The following is a 9,750-nucleotide window of genomic DNA, read 5'->3' as shown; positions in this document are numbered from 1 at the left end:
AGTAGCATGCATGGCATGGCATGGCACCGAATGCTGGAATGGCACGAGACCGAGAGGAGTGTACTGCGCAATACAACTACAGTACAAGCGGAAGGTCGGTAAGTGACAAGACTAATCGCGAGATGCCCCTAAGATTCCACTGGCATAGGCCATGGGCCATGGGGCATGGCATCCCCTCTCTCGCCGCGCGTGCATTTAATAGCCCGCCATGGCCGTAGCTCGATCGCCCAGTCCACCAGCAGACCTTAACTGCTCGCTGATAATTTACAGTATACTTTTGCTACTAGCTAGCTGCCAGTTCTTTCTTCGGGGTGAGGGTGGTATGGTTAGCATGGAAAAGTGGAGGAGGACGGTGGCGGCGGCCGTGGTTGCCATCATGGTCTTGGCGGCGGCGGCGGATCAGGCGGCGCCGCAGCGGATTCTGCTGGACACGGACATGGACACCGACGACCTCTTGGCGCTCATGTACATCCTCAAGCAGAACCGCTCCGAGTTCGAGCTCAAGGTACGTGCAGCGCTGCGGTGGCCTGCAAATTACCAGCGATATGATCTACTTTGACTACCTCTTTCATTTCCTTCGTCGGATGCATACGTGGTTTCGCATTAGCTATGTCGATCGGTAGTTGGATGCCTTCCACCGGTTGATTTAAGACGGGAATCTATGCTTTCTAGCCCCATTTGACAAGACGTTGTCGGTTAACCAGCATGCATATGGCTTTGTGACATCAACCACTGCACTAATTATCAAGAAGTGGAATGAAACAAGTCGATGTTAGAACTTTCTGCGTAGTTAGATATGTTCATGACTGAAGCATCAATGCAGCAAGACAATTAAATCGTGATCTTGATCGCTAGTTTAAAAGAACGACTGTTCATACATAGGAGCGACGTGAGATGACTAAACATGGCCAGACAAAACCGTGCCTGTTGACTAACCATGTAGTTGTACAGTAGAACAAATGGACTCTGACTGCACAAAGAATCATGTTCACGAGTTTTGCTACACCTTCGGACTAATTCCACGAAATTGAACTTACGGGCCAAAGGTGGCAACATCTGGTTGGAAACACAAGGGAAGGGTCCACAAAGTGAAATTCAAGGGGGTGGATTATTAGTGAGAATTGGCTATCCAATTATGAGTTTTTTTTGTGGGTACTTTTTTAAAAATCGTAGAAATCGACAGGTTTTGCGCGTTATGTAAATTTATGTTGTTTTGCTTTCTACATCATTGATTTTTTTTCTCTCACGACATAAAAAGTATTTTTTATGAAAATTTAAAGCATATAGTAGGCATGACAATTTGCGTGTATTTTTTTTCAAAAAATTGCCATTTTCAAGTACTTATAACAATCTGCTGTTCATTCCTGGAGCGGTACGACAAATATTTATTCCCTGAAAGAATAAAAAACATTGCATTTTCCAAATTAGACCTAAGGTGTGAGGACAAGCATCATCTTGTTACCTGAATTTGCAACTCATGCGTCCTCCAAGCCAAGTTTTCGATCACTACAACGTCCGGAACCAGATACCGATCACTTTCTAAACGAGTTGAGCTACAACTGTCCCCGAGACACTGGTTGCTTGCCAAATTCGCATTTGTGCAAGGAAACGAACGCAGAACCTTCTAACTGCAAACTTTGACCTAATAAAATAGATCGAATTTGGCTGGCCTGTGGCAGTGTCATTAGCCAGGCATAACTAAAGTACGAGCTAGTGATGTAGACAAGACGGTGATGTAGAATCTTACCTTTTGCTTACTATATTGCGCTGCCACATTATATGTGAGCCGTATCTCCCGAAAGTAATCTGGCCAAAGGAACTTATGTGAATAACAAAATGTATTTCCCACGGTTGGTCGGTTGGAGCATTGAAGTTGGTGTATATATGTTTACAGCTTCTGATTCCTTTTCTCATGCTCATGGAAGTGGGCACTATGATAAACTTTCATATTGTTCTCTCTTATTTCGTTTTTATCTGATTAGAATATATCTGAACTATTGTTAGCATATACTTTTAGTCTACCACTTCCTGTGCTTTAGAAAAATATATCTTTCTTGAAGAAGTATACTATGCATCTATGAGAGAGCAAATAAAAATGTCAATAGAAGCTTTTGTCTTATTGGAAATTCCACTTGCTGATGTTACTGGAGTGATGAAAAATGTGGAAGAAAATCGGGAAGTTGATATGAGTTTACTTGGAGAAAATCCGTGACACATAAGCTGAATCTAATGCCTAAATCCTTCTTTTGATGATGTGGCTCGACGTGGGAGAAGCTCAATGTTAGAATGTGCCATATATGCGTGTGCAAAATTTGCATGTGCACACACTAATAAATATTTCTAGTATAGTACTTTGATTTTCTTGGTTACTGTATATATACTTGCAATACTAGCAGTGAATGTTTTTTACACTTTGAAAACTGTCTCAATCTCTAAATATAAAATTTGGGGGAATCTGAACTCTTTTTTGAGGGGTGGCGGAATTCGAACTAATTCTAGCAAAAAAAAAAAGCCCATTCCCAAAGTGCTCAGGCAGGAAGCCGGCCCAAATACAAAGAAGCGAAGCGTAGCAGGTTTTCTACTTGTGGTGGATTTGGGCCGTGTGCTCATAATTTGTGAACTGTGGACCAGTCACCCACTTCCTGATTGTTCGCTCAAAAAAAAAAAAACAGTTCCAGATGTCGACGAAGTCGGCCGCCGTCGGCGAGGATGCGCCGATGCGGCAACGCGCCCACGGCCATGCGGAGCTACCGAGACTTGGTAGAGTACTAGCATGCGTGGCAGTGAGCGATGCTGAGGGCGACGTCTGGCTGCGAGGACCAAGGTGGCGGCGCGGCGTTGGGATCGGGTGCCGGCTCATCGAAATGGGGTGGCGATGGTGGTCCTCCCCTCTCCTTTTCCGCGGAGCCGGTGGCCGCCGCCGGTGAACGACCAGCGCACGTGGCAGGGGGCGCTCGAAGTGATTAAGTTGAGTCTTCCTCGTTCCCGGGGAAGAAAGATAATTAACGGTGAGAGACCGGGACAGCTAAGTTATTTCTGTTTATTCATTCTTCTCGCTGACCACTCAAGAACAATTGAAAGACCAAATTGTAGGTGGTTGTGAATTTGTGATCTTGTTACACTAGGGTAAAGCTATTGTACTCACTACGGTTCTGCAAATCTCTGACGACACAGTTTCATGATAGCAGTAGATGACTAGACGGTTCTCTTGCAGTTGCTCACAAGAACATGATAAATTGCTTCCCTTGTATGCATCTGCAGGCAGTTACCATCAATGTGAACGCGTGGAGTGATGCCGGGCATGCTGTGAATCATCTCTATGACATCCTCTACATGATGGGCCGCGACGACATTCTGGTTGGCATTGGTGGCGACGGTGGGATATCAGATGCCGGCACCATATATCCCAACGTTGGCGGTTATTTACCTCTGATTGACCAGGTATGTGTTTCCTCATACAGTTGCTGTGCTGTTATACTACGTGGTATAATTTATCAAGCAAAGACATCTAAATCTTGTTCTAGGTGATTCTCTTTTTCAAAATGTAGGTACTAATATACAGGTTAAACTTTAGGGGATCACAACTGTCGGGGACTGCCGGTACAGAAAAGCTGTTCCTCTGGAAGGTGGTGGACGGTTGGACATTGACACAAACTGGGGAATTAGGAGGAGCTTCCTTCCGCAGGTATATGCCGCGTGCATAATTTTACATTCCCCTTTGTACAGGTATTGCATTTTGATGTTCAAAAGATTGGTCGATTGTCCACCACTGCATTATCTCGCAGCTTAATCATTCTATGAAGCAGAAAGAAGTCTGAACAACTGAACAACCGAGATGCAGCTATCGTTGATTTAAAATCCTTAAGTCACACATAACATTTTCCAAACAACACGCTTTGCTCTGTTTTACCTCCTCTTTTGCATCCTAAGCTGCTGCTCATTTTGCTGGAACAAAGGAACTCAAGAGTTATCGACAGTTTTCCCAGAGCTCCATTTGTGTTACTGTTTTAACTATTTTTCTATTGTTAGGAATTACATCCATTCACTAGATCATTTTCTCTGACTATTTCTGCATATATAGATTGAAAGACATAAATCAAAAGTTGTTTATTTGTCTAATGTCTCCGGAAACTGGTCATATTTGACCTGATGTTTGGGTAGTTTTAGGACAAGCTGATTATGGAGAATCTGTGGTGATAAGTGAAAACACTGTCTGATAAAAGGACACAATATACAAAATGTTTTTGTTGCCCTCACAGAAAGAATATGTATATCGTCCGTGGTGAACCAGTCCTGGGGACAAACAATGCAATTTGAGGAATACTTATGATATGAAACCATCACATTAGTGTCCTTTCCGTAAGAAATATGAAGTGGTACTCTGCTTATCTGTGTATTCATTACCAGCTCCAAGTTACCTATTTTTAATCTATAAAACAGGGAAACAGAAGATATATACCATTTCAGCAACCTACAACACAGCAAGTAATGATCGACACAATATCTGCTGGCCCTACAACCGTCATTCTCACAGGGTCACATACAAACTTTGCCATTTTCCTCATGACTTATCCACACCTGAAAGGAAATGTCAAACACATATACACTATGGGTGGTGGTGTGAGATCGAAGAACCCGACAGGTTGCTGTCCAAAAGATGTTACCACAGCTTGTACACCACAGCAATGCGGTGATATTGGCAACCTGTTTTCTAGTTACAGTACCAATCCCTATGCAGAATTCAACATATTTGGAGATCCTTTTGCTGCATATCAGGTATACGTCTTAGATTTCAAAGAGGCTGTCTGTCTTACCCTTTTTGTTTGCTTAAACTTTGAAAGTGGAATTTCTTATTTCCGACAAATCTGTATCTCTATATTTGGAAATTCCTCCCAAGAAGCAAAGCCATAGTCAGGTCTCATTTCTTGCTCTAGTTTCTGTCATACATTCTTAGGCTAATGTTAGTAAAAAATTCCATGCTGACATACACGGTAGATTTATTACTTCCCTTTTGTGATTAAGTGCCTGCACAATCATATTGTAGATTATAGTGTATATAGCTATATATAGAAGAATTCAGAATAAGAGTGAATTTGTTTCTGTATCGAAGCTGGGAGTTAGCACTACTGATGGGGTAGCCAGCTTGGGTTCAATCCTTACTTCTCACTTAATAAAGTTCGGTGCCTAGTTCCTCCTAGGCATCCCTCATATTTGTTTCATGTTATAAAAAGCCAGGAGCTATGATTCTTCTGTCGAGATAAGCATTAGGTGTTTGTTACTGGTATATAAACTTGACCTTTCATACTTAATATAATAACTTGATTATACTGGAACCTGTCTTTACTTCACAATTGTGTCTCTTTAGTACGCCAATAAATTATCTAATATGTTACCACTTCAGGTGTTTCATTCTGGCATTCCAATCACACTTGTCCCTCTTGATGCAACTAATACGATTCCAGTCAATGAAGAGTTCTTTTATGCATTCCAACAACACCAAAGTACATTTGAGGCAGAATACTGTTTCAAGTCATTGAAAATGGCTCGAGACACATGGCCTGATGATCAATTCCATGCAGTAGGTTCATATTCTTCGCCCTTGCAAAATTTTAATTCAGTATAACATAGGATTTTTCTTCTTTTTTCCTTATCATTTCCTTTTTGTTTTCTTGGCCTAATGCAGAGCTATTTTATGTGGGATTCCTTTACTTCTGGTGTAGCCATCTCTAGCATGCGCAATGACAAGCTGCATGGAAATGATTTTGCTGAGCTGGAATACATGAACATTACAGTAATAACTTCAAATGAACCATATGGCATATATGATGGCTCAAACCCATTATTCGATGGCCATGCTGTTCCCAAGTTTGGTCTTAAAAAGGGTGGAGTTCATAGTGGTCATGTTCAAACTGGAATTATAGATGGCTTCTGTCTTATAGAGGGAAGTAGGAAAGGAAGATGTGAGGTATGGTATAGTCAAATTGATTTTTACAGTTGCACAATTTGTTTATATAAAATATAGTGGACTTACGTTAATTTCAATGAAGCTACATTAAATTTTCTCCGACCCATATCTTTATCTACCATGTCCTGCTATTGCCCAAAACAAAATGTAAAAAGGGACTGTTTAATGGAACTCAAGTTTGATTCTAACATATATATAATTTACTACCTCTGTTGGGAAATTGGTGATGTTTTAGACACTGAGACAGTCTCCAACACGTATCTTTGACTGTCGCTTTTTACAGGGGCAGACCCAAAAAGGGCTCAAATTTCACAAATCTTTTTAAATACTTGAGAAAAAATGCTTAATTTAAAAAAAATCATAGCAAATGCCCCCACTCCACATTTCTTTTGGGTCCACCCTGACATGTTATACGTATATGTTAACGAAAAGTATGAAATTATATATTACGTGAATACTTGTAGTGAAATGTAATTATTTAATTTATGCCTTACCAATCCAAATTTATTTTATATTGCAAATCAAAGTTAGGAAATTTTGACCGCACATTTTCTAGGAAGTTTTTTGTATTTATGAATGGAGATAGTAATGATGAAATGAAGTAGGAGAATGGTGCAAAAGTTGCTGTTTAATGGTGGACGAAGAGTGTTCCCATGTTGCAAGTGAATTAACAAATTATACTGTGTATGACAAACTACTGGCTAATTATATTTGTTCTTAGGATGGATACACTAAGGAAATTTCTGGTCTAGAAGCAGTCCGTGTTCGTGTTGCCACAAAGGCTAAATCAAATGTGGATAAAAATAGCCGTTTGGATAGGGAATTTTTCAAGAGCTTCCTAGAGGTAAGCTCCACGCGACACGACCTTGCAGGCCGTATGATTCACAACTCACAAGGTTAATAGTTCTCTTCTTTGTAATGCACCGAGACACAAGTTTTGCAATTTCTTGAAAAATATCAATGTAGCCTGTACAGTGCAATTGTCTTAGTTTTAAGGAAAAACAATACAGTTATCACGTTCAGCTTACAACTAATTTGATTCCTTATGTGACAATAGACAAGTTGCATCCATATTCTTTGATAATTCAATTTAACTTCTGATTTTGAGCTTGTTTATCCTACATCAGAAAACCTCCCCAAAATGGATTTGGGGTGAGCGCCACTCCTGAGTTCAGAGTGCCATACCGAAAGAATAAATATTTCACGTTCATTAAGCCAGCCCAGTATTGCTGCTTTACCCTGGATGTCCATTATCATTAGCCTTTTGTACTTACTTAAGAGCAACCTAAATTATGTACTCCAGTCACAGAGTTGTACTACATGGAAGAGTCAATGCACATTGCACTCACATACATGTAATATGAAACAAAATCTGCCTCTAAGCATGTCAGCAATCATCTGTGTGTGTCATATTGGTTCTTATTATAGTAATAGCTGAACTGTGGCCTGCAGGTCTTAACTCTCCGTGATAACACAGGCCATTTCGACATTACAGCACAATTTCCATTCTACAGAGAGGTTCTTTACAAGCCAAACTTTGTTAACAAAAGTAGAGGGAAAGTAACCATCTTTGACATGGACATGAGTGCTGGAGATTTCGTCTCCCTTATATATCTCTTGAAGGCGCCTGTTGAAGAAATAGATTTGAAGGTACCAATTGTCTGCGACGATGCAGTAATGTGCCTCCGTACAATAAAATGATTTTTGTCTCTATTTTTCTCTACAACAGTATGTTTGCTATCATGGCTGTAGGGGATTTTCGTCAGCGGCAATGGTTGGGCCAATGCCGCAACTATTGATATCGTTTATGACATTCTACATATGATGGGTCGTGATGACATTCCTGTTGGCCGTGGCACTTCCACCGCGTTAGGCACTGGAATCCTTGGCTGCAAGTATGTCAATGCTATTCCCCAAGGGAGTGGTGGACTTCTCGACTCTGACACTCTGTATGGACTAGCTCGATCTTTGCCACAAAGTCCTAGAAGGTATCCTTCCACCAAATGACCCACATCTGAGTAATGAACGTGGCCTAATATTTACAACTCTGTTATTTGAATTATTAGGTACACTGCTGAAAATTCAGTAGAACATGGCGCTCCTAGAAATACCGGTAATCCGGAACTTCGGCAACCATTGGCTTTTGAAGTTTGGCAGTCTGTTAAAAAGCAACTTGATCCAAGTGAGAAGATCACTATACTTACCAATGGACCTCTTACAAATTTGGCCAATATTGTGCTCTCTGACAGGAATGCAAGTTCTGTAATAAAGGTCAGTTGTTTTATATCTTTTGGTTTCATGCAGTATGAACTGCATTTTGAACTATGATAACGTCATCTTTAGCACTGTTAATATTGATTACATGTTTCTCTCTTCTGCAGAGTGTATATGTTGTTGGAGGCCATATCAGAGATGAAAATGATTCAAACGGCAACGTGTTCACTGTTCCATCTAATAGATATGCGGAGTTCAATCTGTTTCTTGATCCCCTAGCTGCAAAAGTAGTTCTAGAATCCACTATGGATATCACTTTGATTCCTCTTAGCTCTCAGAGAAAAGCTTCTTCCTTTCAGACTCTCCTTGAATCTCTAGAGTATGCTGAAAATACTCCAGAATCAAGTTTTGTCCTCCATTTGTTGTCATTGCTGCATGACCTGCAACAGAAGCACCAGCTGTATCATCATATGGTACATGTCTTCAGCTCCTTATGTTCTCTGTTATGACTTAATTTAAAAAAAATGTTTTGACCCAAGGGCCATGCTCGTATTGTTTTAATCAATACCGAGGATACCAAACCTGCAATGCCACAACTATTCCATCTCAAACTACTGTAGTTTACTTTTATACATGATTCAATACTTATTTTTAAGAAGTACTTATCATATTTTTTGGCCCGCGAATTGTCATAATCATAGGGTATATTTCTGGGAGAACTACTTGGTGCTGTTTATTTGGTGGAAGGATCAAACATGCAACATTCATTATTACTGAAGCCAATAAGCATTATTGCTGACAATACAACAAGCACGGATGGACAGGTGGTAGTCGACGAACAGAGCGCAAATTTGGTGAAGGTACTAGTGGATTTCGATAGCGACGAATATTACAGTCGTGTTGCCAACCGTTTAGGCAACATGGAGCGATCTGCCGTTATTGGTAGTTTCGCAGAACAGAGGGCATCATGGAGCAGGCAACCAGATAACTTGAGAGTACGCTGACTACTTCTGTACAGTATTAGCGGTACTGAAACGAACAGATAGTTCATTTTCCTTACTGGATTAGATGCCCCAGCTTATCGGAAGAGTGTAAGCCCTTTGCTCCTTTGTTGGCATTGATAGGAAAGTTCTTGCAGTTTTTGGACCTGTATGTGACTGCACTGGTACAATAGATTTATCTTTTCACAATGAATGAAATATCTTAGAAGCAACTTTGTTTTCTTCTCATTTTCTCTGCTTCACAAACCACAACCATCATGTGCTCAACGGTATCATATCAAGTTCCCTTGTCGAAGAAAACATTGTCCTCTACAGTTTTCCCTGAATTGCTGCTATGCTTGACTCTCCGACACGACAAAGCTTCAAAGATCTCATTGGAGTATGATTCAGCGGGAAATTCTCGACGGTTTCTGAAAAATATGGCATGTCAAGATCATGGAGCAGCATAAACACTGGACTCAATTGGTCACCCATCTCAAGCAGAACAGATGCGTTGAACTTTTGAGACCGGAGCAGTAAGTTCCTTGGACTCATCCACTCTGGTGCCTTGCAACCACAATCTATTTTTCC

At 40.7% G+C, this 9,750-nt stretch overlaps 1 protein-coding gene across 9 annotated transcripts; it reads left to right on the top strand.

Moving 5' to 3' along the window:
• Positions 1–209: 209 nt before the first annotated feature.
• LOC125517541 (pyrimidine-specific ribonucleoside hydrolase RihA-like) lies at positions 210–9,392 on the top strand. 9 transcript variants are annotated; one of them, XM_048682743.1, is made up of 12 exons: positions 227–505; positions 3,262–3,441; positions 3,575–3,685; positions 4,441–4,776; positions 5,402–5,578; positions 5,684–5,965; positions 6,687–6,809; positions 7,418–7,615; positions 7,718–7,953; positions 8,032–8,236; positions 8,347–8,652; positions 8,881–9,392. In XM_048682743.1, exons 1-12 carry the CDS (start codon positions 323–325, stop codon positions 9,181–9,183), a joined length of 2,640 nt encoding a protein of 879 aa, XP_048538700.1. In that variant the 5' UTR covers positions 227–322; the 3' UTR covers positions 9,184–9,392. The 9 variants fall into 9 exon arrangements, 7 of the variants coding, with proteins under 7 accessions (XP_048538737.1, XP_048538744.1, XP_048538723.1 ...); XM_048682760.1 differs by lacking the exon at positions 227–505 and adding an exon at positions 2,645–3,008; XM_048682750.1 differs by lacking the exon at positions 6,687–6,809 and having other exon boundaries at positions 226–505.
• The last annotated feature ends 358 nt before the right edge of the window (positions 9,393–9,750 follow it).

This window comes from Triticum urartu, chromosome 1, assembly GCF_003073215.2.
Source record: "Triticum urartu cultivar G1812 chromosome 1, Tu2.1, whole genome shotgun sequence".
Taxonomy (NCBI): domain Eukaryota; kingdom Viridiplantae; phylum Streptophyta; class Magnoliopsida; order Poales; family Poaceae; genus Triticum; species Triticum urartu.
Note: the sequence above shows the minus strand (reverse complement) of the source record. Positions and strands in the feature narration are given on the sequence as shown.

Bases quoted from the DNA above. Each gene is read 5' to 3' on its own strand.
- LOC125517541 (XM_048682743.1), top strand. From the start codon at position 323: ATGGTTAGCATGGAAAAGTGGAGGAGGACGGTGGCGGCGGCCGTGGTT. The intron at 7,954-8,031 runs GTATCCTTCCAC...TTGAATTATTAG, and splicing joins TTGCCACAAAGTCCTAGAAG to GTACACTGCTGAAAATTCAG. The intron at 8,237-8,346 runs GTCAGTTGTTTT...TCTCTTCTGCAG, and splicing joins ATGCAAGTTCTGTAATAAAG to AGTGTATATGTTGTTGGAGG.